Below are 19,660 nucleotides of genomic sequence, written 5' to 3' on the forward strand. Positions count from 1 at the left end.
CTTCACCTCACTAACTCTTTTCAGGTGGTAGATATTAATACATTATCTAACGTATTGGATTGGCCAACATGTTCATTTGGATTTTCCTAAGATGTTACAGAAAAACCTGAACAAACTTTTTAGCCAAGCCAGTATTAATCCATTACTTGTTTATATCTTTTTGTATTTGTATCTCTGCATCTCTCTGTACACTTTGCTGGTATATGTCCTAGATGTATAAATACCTAGAGATAGTCTCTATTTTAACTCCTACCAGGAATTGTGTGCAAAAAGTCCTTCAAAGAAAAATACCTTTTATGAAATATATTCGCTATTCATCCCTTGGCAAAAGAAAGAGAAGACATTTGTCCCACATGCCTATTTTATTGGAAAGTGTTCTTTTATATATAAATTTTATCTCTCAATCAATAAAGAGAAAGATGCTTTTTTTTCTTAAATGCATAGAATCATGCGGCCTTTGTTCCCCTTGGTCCTTTTAAAGACCCAGGGATCACCTCATTCAAGATAACAGAGTTGCCTGGAGTTATTCCAAATGTGTATATCATTAGTTATAATGAATTACTTCTGACAGTCTCCCCAGCATAAATGAGTAACTTACATAGGATGTCTGGTGTCTCCTGACAGTACTTGGAATGGAGGGTATGTTCTTGCGGCAGACATCGTCACATGGGTATGCTTAGTTTGTCATCTTCTTTGAGAAAGTCAGAAAGAGGCCAAAGCACTAAAAATGTTGTCAGACATTACATGAGATCCAACCAGCTATATGAGCTTTTGTTGGTCTTAGATTCTTGAACTGATGTCTCAAGTATTTTATAAAATGTGCTGAAAGAAAATATGATGTGGGCCCTTCTTTGCTGACGATCACTTGAAAAGCCAGTAGACTGAGAGTTTTGGAAAGGTATTGAATCATTTGCAAGGCAAAGTTCTTACTTAATTTCTCTGTTGGTAGTCAATGGTTGACAGCTAGGAATAATATACAAACAGAAGGGAATGATTGCACAAGGAGTGAAACAAAAGTTTCTAGTAAACTAATTGCTAGAATAAATTAAATCAGAAACAAATTCCTGAACTCTGCATACATTAATAGTCAATGTGAGCTTTTTCAGGTTACGTGGTATAACTTGACTCACCTTACTTATATCAGGATAAAGTTCAAAAGGTTAATAATGCCTCATTGGAGGTTAAATGCAACTTTACTTAGCAAGCAGGTAATTGTCAGTAATATTTAAGGGAAAGGACTGTGCAGTTGGTTGAGTTCTCCTGGCAAAAACTTGTAGATGCATTTTATTAAATAATAGGATATTTTCAGAAGGAAGCAATAGTCAGACATTAATCTTTGGGACCTGGTTTCCTTTTTAGATTAGGACTTCTTTCTCCCACTCTGAGTATAGGGCTGGTGTGTTTTCATCCATCCTCTCCAGTAATTCTCACAACAAACCTGTGGTGCAGGTGTGAAGTTCAGTACTACCACATTTTAATCATCATAAATGCTCACAGACTGAATAGCTGCTCAGCAGGACGTTCTGAGGCTGCATCTGCATAGACAAGACAGGACAGAGTTACCCGGTTAAATTGGATCAACCTCATGTCCCAACAAAAGCATTTAGAAAATAAGTGCTGCTTCAACCTCACGTGTTCAAGTTACTGATGAGTCCCATCTTTTCTTCATTTATGTAAATTCATTTCCATGATTAAAACACTTATAAAGAATTCCGTTCTTTCTCAGTCAATAGCTTTTTGTTTACACAAGGTATTTTGAAAACTCCTCACTCATCACTTTCTCTTTGACTTTCCAACATCTGTCATCAAAACATGATCATTTCTCTTGGCTCTCCTTGTTACTTTGAAAATGAGCTCAGTGTCCTTTAACACAACTGTTTGACCTTATACTTCTCCAACTTCTTCTAATATAGTAGAAGTGTCTATTCCCTCCACAACTGCCTCCATTCTGATTTGATTTCTAAAGTTCTTGGTAGAGCTTTAATTCTGCCTTCTGTCTTGAAACTCCATAGGTCTGCAAGCTGCTTCACAGCCATTATTTTGTGCTTGAGATTCTTTATCAACTGTAAAATATTTCATATATGTTTGTGTTATATCCAGAGTATGAGAGACATGGCAAAGAGCTTGTAGTGAACACAGTTTTATTTCACCATAAATTTATCATCTATTTGTAATTATTTCTTTTCTACAGTCCAGCACACTGAGGTTGATATGAAGAACATCGGTGGGCTGATTCAAATTAAAATGTAGTGACTCACATAACAGAAGTACTATTAGTTTTGCAATAATTACCCCAGAATGCATTATAGGGGGCAGAACTGTTTTTTTTAATGTTTATTGAAATTTTTCTGTTGTTTTGGGTCATGCCGTAAAAGTCCACTCTGGAAATGGAAGGCTTAGAGGGCAGTAGCTTGGGTTAGGGTCTCAAACTTGAGCTAATGGGTGTTTAGATATAAGACTAAGGTAAAGCAATTGTCCTTGTGTTTACAGATATTGATGAGTGTCAGCAAGGGACGATGTGCATGAACGGGCAGTGCAGAAACACCGACGGCTCCTTCAGGTGTTCCTGTGGGCAGGGCTACCAGCTGTCAGCAGCGAAAGACCAGTGTGAAGGTAGGCGTGTGGCAACACGAACGGCTGTGATTTCAGTTTAAGGCACCTGCCTTAAAAAAATGTGCATCAGTAAAGCAAGTGTGCGAGTGTGTTTCGAGAAACTACCCAGATGATTGTTTTATTGTGCCAGAAAGCAAGGGACTTACACCTACTAAGTCAGGAAAATCAATGAAAGAGGATTGAAAAAGGCTGAATTTGAAAAACATGGTATTAGTGACCAGTGGCTGGCATTACTATTGGAAAGAAAAATGTTTGCTCCCTGTGTAATTCCTTATGTGCAGAAAATCAGTTCTATTAAAATTATATGAAAGTTTCACACAGTAGGATTAACACTCAAGGGAATTATGTCCGCCTGGTATTACCTTGTGGAATATTAATGATTTAGTTTTTGTGTGCATGAGCTTTTAAAATCTTTCCTTTAAAAAAAAAAGACTTTTTAGGTAGACTGAAATAGTGTCTGCCTTGTATTCAGGGATAAAGTTTGTGCAATGTGCTCTGTTCCTACAGGTGACAGTGAGGGTTCTGGACCTTGCTGGGGTTGACCCTAGACTTTAAAAAGTTAGTTTTTTTCATTGAACTTCATACAGAATTATAAGTTGACCCTTCAACAACACAAGTTTGAACTTCACGAGTCCATTTATATGCAGATTTTTTGTAAATACCTAGAGTATTACACCACCTGCAGTTGGTTGAATCCTCAGGTACAGAAACGTGGATACAGAAGACCAGGTGTCAGGTTAAATGTGGACATTTGACTGCGGTGGTCAGTATTCATAACTTCCACATTATTCAAGGGTAAACTGTACTTCTCAGTAAGGAGGATATGTTTCCTGAGTTTAAAGATACTGTGGTATCGCCTGTGACAAGCACAGATGTTCAGAGGTCTTGAAAAGAAATGTCGTTTAAGAACAGAATACACGCGGTACATAATCAGTTGTTTTATTATAAGGAAACAATTTCTATCTGTGTCTGTATGTAAACTTAAGATATTTAATGAGTAGAAAGGTTTCCTGAGGTAGTGTTATAAAAGAGACAAGGTATAATGATACTATAAAGGGTTCTACTAATAGTATCATAACCTTCTTCTACTATCCCTGTCTAGAACATAGAAAGTCATTACATTACCTAACCTAGCAGTGAAGACTGATCAGACACATACAAGCACATTCATGTACACAGACTAATTAGGTGATTTGTTCTCAGTTATAGCCCCTCTCAAAGTTCTTTTTTTAATGAATACTGATCTGTACAAATGAATGTGTGGTAGGAGTTGAGGGCCACACATAATAAGGCTATCATGTTCATAGGCCTTTCTTTTGAAGAGCCTGTGATGTCACTCCAAGAGATAAGTCAGACACGGGAGGATCACTCACCAGGTCAGCAATAGGGTCACACCAAAATTGAAAAAAAAAAAAAACCACATGTACCCCACTGTTCACTGCAGCACTATTTACAATAGCTAGGGCATGGAAGCAACCTGGATATCCATTGACAGGTGAATGGATAAAGAAACTGTGGTACATATATACAATGGAATATTACTTAGCCGTAAAAGGAACGCATTTTAGTCAGTTCTAATGAGGTGGATGAACCTAGAATCTATTATGCAGAGTGAAGTAAGTCATAAAGAGAAAAACAATTATCGTATATTAATGCATATATGCAGTCTAGAAAGATGGTCCTGAGAACCTGCCTGCGGGGCAGCAGTGGAGGTGCAGACATAGAGCACAGGCTTACGGGCACGGGAGGACGGGGGGAAGGAGAGAGTGGGGTGAGTGGAGAGAGTAGCATGGAAGCATACACTACCATATGTAAAATAGGTCGCCAATGGGAATTTGCTGTAGGGCTTGGGGAACTCAGATTGGGGCTCTGTGACAACCTAGGGGGTGGGAAGAGGTGGGAGGGGGGTTCGAGAGGGAGGGGCATAGGTATACCATGACTGATTCATGTTGATGTATGGCAGAAACCAATGCAATATTGTAGCGCAATTATCCTTCAATTAAACATAAAGAGTCACATTGCCAGATGTAGGCCCATATATGTAAATGTAATCAACAAAGTTTATCAGCAACCGACATGAATTAAGTGCCTGCTGATTGGTAAAATACTTGGTCATCTGCAGAGCAGTAAAGAGTGTGGTAAACATGGGCTCTGCCTCAAGACACTTAAAATCTAATGGTGAAAGTAAGTGATGAAATATATGGAATACATTACTTTACCTTTTGTATGTGGATATGATGCAGGCACATGTGTGAGTCTGAGCTCAGGATTGTGCTTACAGAACAAATAATCTCTAGCAGAAGATGTGTACATCAAGGAAGAAAGATTCAGAGGAAACGAAGGTATCAGATAGGCTGACAGCAGGGAAGGACCATTAAATTTGCCCAGAAAATCATTGAGAGAGAGAGAGAGAGAGAGAGCGCCTGATTGCTGGGGTGGGGGGGGCAGGGAGGGGGGTGTGGGGCGCAGTTGCTAGAGTAAGTTATTGAAAAAGAAGATATTCAAGCCATGACATTTTTCAATCAGGAGTCATCCAACTTCTCCTGAAGGGCCAGATAGTGTATGAATGTGTGGTACTATTTTCCAATAAAACTTTATTAACTATAATAGGTGATGGTAGGCTGTAGCTTGCTGATCCCTGTGTTAGGCTATCATAGGCCATAGTGCTTTTATACTCACAGTGTTATACTTAAATCTATAGAAGGAATTCCAAGAAGCTTTATTGTGATTCCCAAATTACAGCCAAGTATGTGCCCCTCTTCAGTGCCTGGTGGATGCATATGTACAGATTCTTAGCTCATTGCTCATCTGGTTTTCCCTGCTGAAATATTAATGAGTGACCTTTCTACTTGAGCTCAGTCTGAGTCACATGATAAAAATTCTAAATAGAAATCAGATGCTTTGTGGATCTCCTTTATGTGAATGATTAAAAGCTCACTTTTAGGGACTTCCATGTGGTCCAGTGGTTAGGAATCTGCATTCTAATACAGGGAATGTAGGTTTGATCCCTGGTTGGGGAACTAAGATCCCACATGCTGCAGGGCAACTGGACCTGTCCACCATAACTAGAGAGAAGCCCGCATGCACCAACGAAGATCCCATCAGACACAGGCAAATAATTATTTTTTAAAAACCTCCCTTTTAAAGCACCACTTCTAAGTTTCCTTTTACTTCTTGCTCACAGATATTGATGAATGCCAGCACCATCATCTCTGCAGTAACGGGCAGTGCAGGAACACAGAGGGCTCCTTCCGCTGCATTTGTGACCACGGTTACAGAGCATCCGCCCTTGGAGACCACTGTGAAGGTGAGAGTTGCTCTTGGTTACAGAATCATAAAATGCCAGCATCAGGATCAGGGAAATCTGAACATCATCCTGGCTTCTGTCCTCAACCCCATACTTTTGACTTCACTGTTGAGGACTTTTGATCCCTGTGAGATATTTTCTCCAAGATCACACAAATAATGCAAAGAAATGTGAGGATCCAGGTTTTCTTCGCCCTGCTCGGAGCAGTTTTTTAGAAAAGTTACACCAGCTAAGTTCATAAAGAAGCAGTGTAGCTTTTCTCAGCTATGGATAGCTTATCCTGAGTATCTCATACTATATAGCATCCACTGGGGTGGAGGACCAGTGATCCCAACAGCCCAAGTAAGCAAAGACGAGTTAATTTTCTAGATAACTGTAAAATTTTAAAAGCCAGTCTTTAATTTTGCACTTTTCACATAAAATATTTCTAAAAGATATCCCACTGTGAGTCTTTAACCACTTTCACTACCTGTCTTGGCTCAGAGCCCCTCTGAAGTGGCCGGGGTTGCTGTAGTCACTTGTCACCAGCGTGGTGCTTGTGAATTCTCTGGGTTCACTGTCCACCCAAGTAACGGTGTGTTTTCCAGTTTATCTACTGATTTGCTGCTGTTAGATCCTATCAGTTGTGAAACAACGAATGTGAACACAACAGAGTTTGCCTCATACAGTAAGGTAGAGTATGCACAAGGGTCTGAACCCCACTCTTTATAGAAGAGAATGAGCTTGTTTAGTGACCGGTTTTATGACACATACTTCAGTGGTTCCAGATACTTTTCAGTTCCATGGGTTGGGAAAGATCAACTGTATTGTACAGCATCCTTCTCCTCTGACCAGAGAATTTGACACAGATGTTAACATCTTGTCTGGAGTGTCTGGAGGGCAAGTGGGGGCAGTTTCCGAGGTGTTCAAATGTACATTATTGTTGAATCAGTGAATCATCTGCTAGGATTTTATCCTAAGGTGGTAATGTTCTTTGAAGAGTTAATACAACCAGTGAAAAGTTGTAATCAACATACCTGTTAAAAACATAGGCAGATGATCAAGTGATAAGTCAAAATAGTAATTATTGATTTTTTGAAGACTGTGAATGGGGAACACTGCAATATCTGGGTAAATGTTGATGATTCAACATAATGGCATTCCAGGATGGAAGAGGCAGTTGTATTCCCTGGAACCAGTCATGGAAGGGTCTACTCTAAAAGTGGGTAGGTGTCAGGGCACATGCTAAGACTCTGAAAACCACCACTGACACCAGTATGTGTTCTTCCCTAATTCCTGGCCTAGCCGAGAGGATAACCAGATCATTGACTAAATCTTGGGCAGTAGGTCCTTGCTATAAGATATATTCCTCTTATTTTGGCTGTTTTAATATGTAACCATTTCACCAGGAGTCCAATATTTTTTATTCTTGAACCATTATATGAAGAGCCAAATAAAAACTTTTACTCAGCTTGCTTGTCATTATTAGTATATATGTTCCATAAGAAAGCTTCTTTTCAGAAAAAGAAAAATTTGAGAGGTACAAAAAAGAAAAGTAGAAATTGATTAAACAAAAAAACTACATAATAAAATGGACCAATTTTGTGTAAAGCTCAGAAGAAAGAAAAAATTAGAAATCCAAAAGGATTCGAGTAGTATAGAGCAAATTAAAACATGAAAAGGCAGTAGTACATTTGTATCTAAAAATAGATTGGATCAAATTATTGAAATAGGTACTTTTTAAAAGAAAATTTAAATCATCAAAAGCAACCCAAGAAGCAAAACATATGAAATAACCCATATCCCTACAAGAAATTGGAAAATGTATCAAAAGGTTATCTTCAAAAGATAGAAAGAAACCTTCTTTTTAACCATATCATCAGACACTTTTCAAATCAGGGCTAACTTCTCTACTGTTCTGGATTCCAAATAGGACTGGAGTCCGTTCAATGACTTTAGAGCTCCCTTTGAAACCATAATAGGACTTCAGCCTGCTAATGCCCAACAAGCACTGTGGTCAAGCCTTCCTAGTCGTGCTCACCTGTAATTAACTGAGCTGTGACTGTTCACGTGCCTCTCGCAGCTGTGAGAGGAAGAGCCGTCTTTCTTGTTGGCGTTTATATCTACATGTGTGATATTCTTCTGCTGACTCTGGCAGGGACTGTGTTCCCTTGCACTGTCGTCCTGCAGTCCTGCTGGACTGCTCATGGAGTCAGAATCCCCAGTAGTGCGCTAATGTCTGTGTGCTGTTTACTCCAGCACGCTCAGCAGCCACTCGGTCTGTGATGCTGTGTGGCCTCAGTTGTCCTGGTTACTAGAGGTCTTTGGCATCTCAGTCCTCAAAGGCTCTGCCTCTGACTTGTCCTCCTCCAGGCACAGCCTCTGCTCCTCTGCCTACCTTTGCCCCTTCTTCAGTAACTCGCTGTGGTTGCTGTATGCTAGTCCCTTGCAAAGCCTGAGAAAAAGATTCATAATCTGTCTTCCTTGCAGCCCTTCTCTGTTGTTCATTTCTTTGCAGACCAAGTCGAAACAGGGACATGCTGGTATTTCTTACCTTCTGACATTTCTTTCCAAGTCAAAGTCATCCATTTATTCTTTTATGCATTTATTCAACAAATATTTGGGACTTCCCTGGTAGTTGAGTGGCTAAGACTCCACGCGCCCAGTGCTAGGGGCCTGGGTTCGATCCCTGATCAGGAAACTAGATCTTGCTTGCCACAGCTAAAGATCCCACCCTGCAACTAAGACCTGGCACAGAGAAAGAAACTAAATAAGTAAATTTTTTAAAACAACAACAACAACAAAAACAAACAAAAACCGAAATATTTGGGTGACAAGGATATGCCAGGCACTCTTCTAGGTGCAGGATATACAGCAGTAAACTAAACAAGAAAAAAAGTCTTGCCCTTGTGTAGCTTACATTTCAGTGAGGGAGAAAACAATAAACATGATAAATAAGTAAACTGTATAGTTTGCTAAATAGCAATAAATGTTAAGGGGAAAATTAAAGTAGGGTACACAGAAGTGCTGAGGGAAGGAGGCAGAGTTTTAAATAAGTAGGCAAGCAGAAGCTAGTCTGAGATGATGACATTTGATTATGGGGGGAGTGTTCCACGAAAAACCTTTGTGGAGGTAGTTAGGAACTTAGGCGTTTTAAGTTTGTGATGCCTACGATGAATATCCAAATGAAGATATCTGAAAGGCAATTGGACTTACGTGTTTGGAATTCAGCGGTAAGTTCTGGGCCGGGATTCATCAGCATGTAGACAGTGTTTAAAGCCATGAAGTTGGATGGAATCACTATGGTAGTGAATGTAGCTAAGAGAGGAGTGGTCCAAGGACTGTCATTGTCTCTCATTTAGAAGTGAAGAAGTGATAGGAACAAGCAAAGGGGATTGAGAAAAAGTGGCAAGTGAAGGAGGAAAACCAGAATCCAAGAGACATGAAAGTATTTCGAAGAGGGAGTGATGAACCTGTGTGAAACATTGCTGCTAGACAAGATGAGGACCAAAAGTTGATGGGATTTAGCAAAGTGGAGGTCATTGGAGAGGTGACCACAACTGGCTGGTGCTTTCTTTAAAGCCTGATAGCCAACTCCTACAAGAAATCTTTTCTTTCCTAGAAGAAGTCGCTCTTTCATATTACCATCGGCAGCGGTGCTGGACCAGCCCATATTGGGCTCTCTTAATATTCCAGCTACTTTTTTTTTTTTTTTTTTGCTTTCTAAGATAGAGATCTTGCAAAAATATGTAAACTAAACCAGATTCTAATGTAATGAACTGTTTTAAAATCTGTCCAATTGTTTTTGAACTTTTTAAAATGCTTTCTTCACATATATTATTTCTCCTAGACTTTGGAAAGTGAAAAAATTATTTTAGGGAGAGGTGAACAAAGCTGATAGATTTCCATTATGCTAGGGCATACTAGGTAATGGAGTGTTGTTCCTTAAATTCATATCCTTGGTATTCTACTTGCTGTATTTTGATTTGAAATTTTTCACATAATGCTAATGATCAGAGGTGCCATTTCTTATTTTGTCTCAGTTTCTTAAAGAGCAAAGAGAAAAGGTAAATCTAAATGTGGCTCTCTTACTCAACACCCATTAGAATGGCTGTGAAGCTATTAGAATAAATATGGTACAGTTGGAACTCGCCTACCTTGCTGGTAGGATGTAAAATGATGCAACTGCATTAGAAAACCTCAGAAGTTAAATCTACTATGTGGCCCAGCCATTCTACCCCTCAGAATCTACTCAAGGAAAAGCATATGTTAACACAAAGATTTGCATGTGAATAAAAATGTCAGTCACAATAGCCAAACTGTAAGCAATCCTAGTACTCAGCACAGGTGAAGGGTAAACAAATTACAAGACATTCATACAACAGAACACTACTCAGCAATAATGAGGGGAGAGCTACTGATGCATGTGACAAACCTGGGTGACTCAAAAACACTACGCTGACCAGAAGCAGCCACACAGAAAAGGGGTACAAGGAAACCTTTGGGGGCATTGGAAATGCCTGTACATTTTTTGGTAATGGTTGGTCCAAATCTTTCCTTTAATACATGTTTTATGGCAAAGATCGACCAACAGTAGACTAGAATATTCCCATTTGTCTCAACTACTTCAAAATCAAGAAATTAGCAGAAAGTTTGGTCTTAAGAATTATTTTCACAGAATTTATATCTAAGAGCCTTTTCTCAGTTAAATTTGGTTTTAGGCATCTTGATATATCTTAACCAGTGAATAAACCAGTTGTTGGTGTATTCAGGCTTTGTAAGAGACACTTAGTCCTCCATGCTATTATCTTTCTTAATTGTGCATATTTCCTCTACTGACTCTTTGATGGCCATTAAAACACCCAAGGCACAAGGTTAACAGGAATGGTGATTAGACAAAAAGGCAAAGGAAAACATCTCCAGACTTTGTCACTGCAGAATAACATTCTTAGAAAGGTGTTTCATTCGTTCCTTTAAAAAATGTTGCATTTGTGATGATGTAAGAATCCAGCAGTGGATCCTAAGAGATATAAGTTGATATAGAAATGCCTGTGCCGTGGTTGTGATGGTGGTCACAAGAATGTATTTACATTTGTCAGAACTCACTGAATTGGACTCTTAGATGCATCTGTTATATGTAAATTACACTTAAATGAAGTTGGAGAAACACTAAAAATGTGGTAAACTATTTTAATTGTGACAGTCACATCAGATGTAGTTTACATTTTAGGATCATTATACAGAAACACTTTAAAAATGGGTGAACTTCGTAATAATTTCTTTTGGTAGAGTGAAATTATAAGGTGCTTCTCTTTTATCTACCCCATGAATGGTACAGAGGGCAGTTAATTACTTGTTTGGATTCTATGAGAAATACTTAATTCCATGTGCCCACATTTTAAACCAGACAGCAAGGAGAATAGACTGCAACAATCTTCATATGCACTTCTTCTGGACCTTTTCATGTATTTTAGTTGTTGTTCAGTCTCTAAGTTTTGTCCGACTCTTTGCAACCCTATGACTGCAGCACACTAGGCTTCCCTGTCCTTCACCATCTCCCGGAGTTTGCTCAAACTCATGTCCATTGAGTCGGTGATGCCATCCAACCATCTCATCCTCTGTTGTCCTCTTCTCCTCCTGTCTTCAGTCTTTCCCAGTATCAGATTATTTTCCAATGAGTTGGTTCTTCACATCAGGTACCAAAGTATTGGAGCTTCAGCATCAGTCCTTCCAATGAATATTCAAGGTTGATTTCCTTTAGGATTGACTGGTTTGATCTCCTTATTGTCCAAAGGACTCTCAAGTGTCTTCTCCAGCACTTGAAGTCCAGCACAGTTTGAAAGCATCAATTCTTGGGTTCTCAGTCTTCTTTATGATCCAACTCTCACGTCCATAGCTGACTATGGAAAAGCAATAATTTTGACCTTTGTCAGCAAAGTGATGTCTCTGCTTTTTAATACGCTGTCTAGGTTTATCATATCTTTTCTTCCAGAGAGCAAGAGTCTTTTAATTTTATGGCTGCAGTCACCATCCGAAGTGATTTTGGAGTCCAAGAAAATAGTCTATCACTGTTTACATTTTTTCCCCTTCTGTTTCCCATGAAGTGATAGAACCAGATGCTGTGATCTTAGTTTTTTGAATGTTGAGTTTTAAGCCAGCTTTATCACTCTGCCCTTTTACCTTCATAAAAAGGAGCTTTAGTTCCTCTTCACTTTCTCCCATTAGGGTGGTATCATCTGCATATCTGAGGTTATTGATATTTCTCCTGGCAATTTTGATTCCAGCTTGTGATTCATCTAGCCTGGCATTTTGCATGATGTACTCTGCATAGAAGTTAAATAAGCATGGTGACAGTATACAGCCTTGATGTACTCCTTTCCCAGTTTTGAACCAGTCGGTTGTTCCGTGTCCGGTTCTTACTGTTGCTTCTTGATCTACATACAGGTTTCTCAGGAGGCAGTTAAGGTGGTCTGGTATTCCCATCTCTTTAAGAGTTTTCCACAGTTTGTTGTGATCCATACAGTCATAGGCTTTAGTGTAGTCAATGAAGCAGAAGTAGATGTTTTTCCAGAATTCTCTTGCTTTTTGTATGATCCAATGGATGTTGGCAATTTGATGTCTGATTCCTTTGCCTTTTCTAAATTTAGCTTGTTCATTGGAAGGTCTCAGTTCACGAACTGTTTAAGCCTAGTTTGAAGGATTTTGAGCATTACCTTGCTAGCATGTAAAATGAGTGCAGTTGTATTTTAGTAGCAATCTTATTTGCAAGAAATACCACAACATACCAAATTCTGAGCGAACAAAGAAAGTTTTGTACTTTAGGTTTCCTCAGTGCTAATAATTTGAATCTTACACATACAACAGAATCGAGACTCATGGAGTGTGTTAGGAATAATGAACTTTGATAGGAGTAATTGAGGTTATAAACAACCCTTGTGAAAGATATGCCTCAGGTTCATGCAGTGAGCGGGGTCATTAATTGTCTTACATGCTCACAGTCAAGACTCATTAGTGCTTACATAAACCGTTTTTAGTTGGACATATGTTACAAGTATATACATTTTAAAAAAATCCAGACAGCATTATACCTGTTTGTGGTAACTTGTGAGTAAGTGACTTCTGATTTTGCTCATTCCCTTGCCTTCCAAAAAACTCCTCTTATTACCCCTCTGCCACTGTTCATCCTGCTGCCAAGGCTTCAAGTAAGTTCCTTCTATTACACAAGCTACCTTTAATCTTTAGAGTGTCTCTTCTCTAAATTCATGTGACTCTGGAAGTTGGTACTATTCTTGTGACATATATCTTTGACAATTCTTAAATTATTTTGAACTTATAAATCAACTCAATATTTTTGTGTTTACTTTTATAATACAATTTAGGGATTTTTTTTGTACAATCATTTTTCTTTGGAGGCAGGGAGCATGCCAGATATTTTAAAATCTTTCCTGTGATGTGTAATACAGGATCTTGTATAGCATCTATTTATACTGTACAAATTATAAAAGCTAAAATCTTTTCAAAATGTTTCATTTTTAATAACTCTAAAAGGTAAGCAGTCATTCATTTAAAATCATGCATTACCAGAGATGTAAAATAATGTTTATGTATGTGAGTCTAGTGTGTAAAGATAAGGAAAATGTTTTTGTTAATACAGTTTGTCTTTTACGTCTTGTAAATTGACTTGTAGATATCAATGAATGCTTGGAGGACAAGAGTGTTTGCCAGGGAGGTGACTGCATTAATACTAAAGGGTCCTATGAGTGTACTTGTCCAGATGGATTCCAGCTAAATGACAATAAAGGATGTCAAGGTAAACTTCTTTCTCTGCTTTTTAAATTCTACTTTACGTAATTACTCCGTTCTGTGTTGCTTCCTGATAATAGTTTACGGTTTTACTACTGTATATATAAATGAGCTATGCAAATTTGTATTATTATAATTTTTTTAAGTCTACATCAAGTGCAGGAAGTTCCTGCTTTGCACTGCACCAAACTAACTGAAACTCATGCATTTTGAAACTGTGTCCTAGCTTTATGTGCTTCTGTGGTAACTATGATCACCTGTCCTTTGCTGTACTTTCCTTCCATATGCCAAGCTTGGTATTTGATTCTAAGTTACCTTTTCGCTTTTACATATCCTTCATGGGCCTATTTCAGTTTGTCCCATAACATGTTTCTGCTTTTTTGTTTTTCCTGATCCCTGTTTTTACCCAGTATCTAGCTTTTCCTCTCCCCAAAAAAGCCTGATTAATAATTTGGTCATAATTACAGAGGACAGAATTTTATATTTTTCCAAAGTGCTATCACGTTTGATCTCCCAAAAGAGCTGTCCTCCTCCCCTTATCTGCTGTTTCACTTTCTCCAGTTTGTTACCCGCAGCCAGCTGTGGCCTGAAAATGTATGGAAAATTCCAGAAACAATTCACAAACTTTAAAATTGCTTGCTGTTCTAACTAGTGTATGAACTCTCATGCCATCCCATTCATCCTGCTCCGGATGTGAATCATCCCTTTGTCCAGCACATCTCATCTGTGAGTCGCTTAGTCGCCGTCTCTGCTGTCTCAGATCCGCTCTTGAGGTACTGAAGTGCCTGTGTTCCACCAACTCTTATCTTACCTCGTAATGGTTCCAGAGAACACGGGTAGTGAGGCAAACCATTTGGATATACCAAAAAGAAGCCATAAGGGTATTTTTTTTTTTTAATGAAGAAGTGAAAGTTCTTGACTTACTAAGGAAAGAAAAAAAAATCCTGTTCTGAGGTTGCTAAGATCAATGCTAAGATCAATGCTAAGATCAAATCAAATCTTTTATCTGTGATATTGTGAAGAGGGAAGAAGAAATTCGTTCTGTTTTTGCTTTTGACTCTCAAACTGCAAAAGTCATGGCCACAGTGCATGCTAAGTCCTTATAAGATGAAAAAGGTTTTAAACTTGCACAGTAAGATAATTGGAAAGAGAGAGAAACTGTGTTCACATAACTTTTATTATGGTATACTGTTCTCATTCTATTATTAGTTGTTAATCTCTCACTGTACCTTATTTATCAATTAAAATTTATTATATGTATATATAAGAAAAACGTAGTGTATACATGGTTCGGTACTATCCATAATTTCAAGTATCCAGCTGGGGGTCTTATAATGCATTCTCTGGGGATAAAGGAGGACTGACTGGACACAAAGTACTAATAAGAACACAGCACCGATCACAGCACGATTGTAACTGAATGCCTGTTATGTGCCAGTTACTGTATTACCTCACTTAATTTGTAGAGAATTGAGGAGGAAGCTTTTATCCATTTTGTGATTGAGTAACGGAAGCTCAGAGAAGTTAATTAGCATGCTCCTCACTAAGAAGTAATTGAACTGAGATTTGAACCCAAGATCTTTCCCCTTTATTTTCTCTACATTGCCATGCCAATTATGGTTACATTTATAGCCAAAGGAAAGAAGACAGATTCAGTGATTTCCCCCCACCCCCCCACCCCCAGTATAATACATAGAGTATGTGGGCATAGATTTCGGAGTTTGTTTTAATGCTGATAACATAATTTATGACAATGTGAATAACCATGGAACATATTTGAAAAATAATGTGTGATAGGCATAAAGTTTAAATCTTACCTAATAATCTGAAGATAGGTCCACAGTCAGGAAGGCATTTTCAATTGAAAGTGTAAGAATCTCTTACCTCAGGACAATTAATGATGATACACAGACAGCATGGAAATTCTATGTTAATAGTCTCTTTAGGAATGTGGCAGCATGCATTTGAGCTTCAGAATATACTCAGTTTCACATTTTGACTTACACATGCCAAATTGTGAATTTCTGTGGAATCTCGGACCCATGAAAGAAACCCAACTTAAATATAGTCTGACTTTCAGCTGAGTTACTAGCAGCATAGTTTAGAAATGCCTCAATAAGTACAACCCAAATTAAATGCATATGTTTCTCAGGTTCCAGATACTCATGTTGTTTTTTCTTGGTGGTTTCCTGGAAAAAAGTCTGGGAATTCGTCTACAGTTCCTGTCATCAGCCTTTTTAGACAATTATTTGTTAATCAGTGACTTCTCTTGAAGCAAAAATGTTTATGCACATGATTCCCTATGCAAAGTTGCGACATCTGGCAGTTTTTAAAAGGTCACACTGAGTCACAGGTGGAATAAGAAGGTGGTCTTAGATAACCTCTAGGGCTCTCCAATATGGACAGCGACCCTGGACTTGATCCCCGGGCCAGTGGAACTTTATAGCATCTTGTTGCACAGGTGGAGGGCAGCAGATTCCAGGCAGCAGGTTGGAAAGAAAGAATAGTGCTAACGGGTAAAAGAAGGTCAGAGTTCAGGAAAGATTACAATCTACGGTATTTTCAGTAGATAGCAAACATAGCCAGAGAATTTACAGAAGAAGGGAAGGATTTCACAGAGTGGAATCATATTAAGAAATAGTAAAGTAGAAAATGATTCATTGCTCCTTCTTGAAATATTTTAAAATTAGTGACAATAACCAGAATGGGAGAGTTGTTAAGAAAATGAGCAATGCCTGCTTGATTTCTTAGGTTCAGCAGTAGATTAGCCAACTAGCCTGAAATATTTGGCAGATGGAAGGGTAAAGAGTTCAGGCTTAAAATACAGATAGCTAAATCAGTAATATTGCCAGAATTCCCGTTACATGATGAGAGGAATAGACATGAAGAAGAGCCTCAGGAGACCCTGGATACAGGGAAAGGAGTGACCCTCTGGAGGAGGGGAGCTGCCGGCTTGGTGGCTAAGCATGTTCTCTAGGTCACTGTAAAGGCCCCTCATCTATATGTTTTCCATGCTCCCATTCAACCTTATAGTTATTTGTCTTCCCTTCTGCCTCCCCTGTCATACTGTGAGCTTGACTATGGTATAGGCCCCTGCTACTCAACCATCTTTTAGGAAATCATCAGTAAAAGTTTTTAATTGAATTTAAGATGGCCTTGAAAATGGCTTTTTTATTTTGCATAGGGGTATAGCTGATTAACAAATAATATTGTGATGGTTTCAGATGAATTCTGAAGGGACTCAGCCATACATATACCTATATTCATTCTCCCCCAAACTCCTCTCCCATCCAGGCTGCCACATAACATTGAGCAGAGTTCTGTGTGCTATACAGTAGGTCCTTGTTGATTATCCATTTTAAATATAACTGTGTGTACATGTCTATCCCAGACTCCCTGACTATCCCTTCCCCACATCCTTCCCCTGGCAACCGTAAGAACATTCTTGAAGTCTGTGAGTCTGTTTCTGTTTTGTAAGTAAGTTCATTTGTATCCTTTCTTTTTAGATTTCACATAAAAGAGATGTCATATGATATTTCTCCTTTTCTGTCTGACTTACTTCACTCCGTGTGACACTCTCTAGGTCTAGTCATGTTGCTGCAAATGGCATTATTTCATCCTGTTTTAATGGCTGAGTACTATTCCATTGTATGTATGTACCACATTAAAGATGGACTTTGAAGATGATGTGTTGAGGGCCTATTTGTTGTTTAGTCGCTAAGTCATATCTGACTCTTTTGCGACCCCATAGACTGTAGCTGCCAGGCTCCTTTGTCCATGGGATTTCCCAGGCAAGAATACTGGAGTGGGTTGCCGTTTCCTTCTCCAGGGGATCTTCCCGACCCAGGGATCAAACCCACATCTCCTGCCTTGGCAGATGGGTTCTTTACCACTGAGCCGCCAGGGAAGCCTGGGGACCTCTTTAGTAGGAAATGACTTCAGAAAGGAAAATGACCTTAGTAGGGCTACTGCTTGGATGGTGCCTAGGACATGTGATACCTTCATGACTCCAATTGACTAAGAGAACTTTTTTTTTTTTCATTTATTTGTATTAGTTGGAGGCTAATTACTTTACAATATTGTAGTGGTTTTTGTCATACATTGACATGAATCAGCCATGGATTTACATGTATTCCCCATCCCGATCCCCCCCTCCCACCTCCCTCTCTACTTGATCCCTCTGGGAACTTTAATCAATCGCTGTTCAGTTAGAACAGAATGAACAAAACTGAGAGTTTTTGTGGACAGGTATTCATAATACACTCTTCACTTGCTATACTGGGAGGTGGACTCAGACTTAAAATATGCAGTTCTCTTGAAGAAGCAGTCAGAGTAAGAGGGACACAGAGGGGACAAGCAGCAGTTAAAATGCAGTGCACACAGGCAGTCACATGTGTCAGCTCCATCGTGACCAGGTGAGCCGTTCTCCATGATTCCTTACATCGTCCCCTTCAGGTGCTCTTAGCATCCTTAGGACTGCTTTAAAAGAACATTGCATGGACACCAAACACTTCCTGCATTATTAGCCTTTAAGTACATCATCACCCTGGCTGGAGGGAGTGTAATCTTTCTTCACTGAGGACAAGCAGAGTATGAGATGGTCAACACAGTAGTCAACACAGCTACAGCATGATTTGTTCATGAGTCTTGGTAATTATCATCACCACTTTTTTGACTCTTGGTGGTATTGAGTACTACCCTAAGCACCGGATGCTTATCCACTAATTTCATCATCACAAAGCTGTGCAACTATTAAAGGCCACGTTTTTCTTGTACTTTATTTCTTGTATCCATTTTCAGTGAAATGGATTGGAGTCAATTTCCTTTGTATATTCAGACATTTGAGAAGGTCTATTTTTGAGTCAGACACCCTTAGACATGTCCAGCCTTGCCCGTAAGTTCACTTCCCAGGGATGGATAGGCACGGACTTGCATTGTGGTAAAATAAGGTAAAAGAGAACACAGTATTCACACTGAAGAAGATTTCACAAAAGACTTAATTCATTAGATACCCTCAAGCCTCCTATATATATATATATTTTTTTTTTTTTTTAAAGGGTACCCTTGATTTGAACCTGTGAACTTTCTTTTTTTCAGATAAAAATGGTGAACATTGGCTATTTCCTATGATTTAACCCAAGTAATCTCTCCTGACAGTCCAGGTTGTCTTGTGGTCTGGTGTGTATACAAACTGTGAAGTGTGCCACCAGATACACGTCTGGCCATTTTGTAATAGATTTTGCTTCCTGTCTTATCTGATATCATCTGAAAGCAAAACAGATTTTTTTTTCAAGTATGTGGAACTCTTCTTGATTCCAGATATTAATGAATGTGAACAACCCGGACTCTGTGGTCCTCATGGAGAATGTCTAAACACAGACAGTTCTTTTCACTGCATCTGCGAACAGGGTTTCTCAATTTCTGCAGACGGACGAACGTGTGAAGGTAAGAAGAACAATAAGACCTCATGTAATTATTGCACGATAAAGCAGAGAGGGGATGCCTTTGTATTTTAATCGGCACAGGCTCTGAGACACTGACAGGCACTCACGGTTTAAGGCCTTGGAGCACATATGTACCAAGGGGATTCCTCCCTGAAATGCATCTCAAGGTGGCTAGGATTTACAGACAGGATAAACTGCTATTATAACAGTGAAAATACTCACAGGTGATTCCATGACTGGTACTGAATTAATGAGTCAAAATATGTGGGAGGTGATGATTTTAGGTGCACGTGGGAGACAGGAAAATGAAGCAACATCCCTAACGTAACCCAAGACTGTTGATTTTGATTATGTTTCATATAGATCATCTGTATTATTCTGTATGTAAACATGCCTTGCTTGATTTTTCTCTGTACCGTTGTCAGCAGAAATTTTCCACAGTTATTCCTCTAAGATTCTTTGCTCTGAACCAGTATATTTTCCTACCTTTCAGTATTTATTATATCCTAGGAAC

The 19,660-nt window shown here is 38.9% G+C and overlaps 1 protein-coding gene across 13 annotated transcripts in view; it reads left to right on the top strand.

The window, feature by feature from the left end:
* Positions 1-19,660, top strand: part of LTBP1 (latent transforming growth factor beta binding protein 1) — a 434,653-nt gene that overhangs the window by 326,930 nt on the left and 88,063 nt on the right. For all 13 annotated transcript variants that reach the window (XM_070476676.1, XM_070476671.1, XM_070476680.1 and 10 more), the window contains 4 exons: positions 2,491-2,613; positions 5,798-5,920; positions 13,587-13,709; positions 19,022-19,147. In XM_070476676.1, coding sequence (XP_070332777.1) covers positions 2,491-2,613; positions 5,798-5,920; positions 13,587-13,709; positions 19,022-19,147 — 495 coding nt within the window. The remainder of the gene's footprint in view (positions 1-2,490; positions 2,614-5,797; positions 5,921-13,586; positions 13,710-19,021; positions 19,148-19,660) is intronic.

The sequence above is a fragment of the Odocoileus virginianus genome, chromosome 2 (assembly GCF_023699985.2).
Source record: "Odocoileus virginianus isolate 20LAN1187 ecotype Illinois chromosome 2, Ovbor_1.2, whole genome shotgun sequence".
Taxonomy (NCBI): Eukaryota; Metazoa; Chordata; class Mammalia; order Artiodactyla; family Cervidae; genus Odocoileus; species Odocoileus virginianus.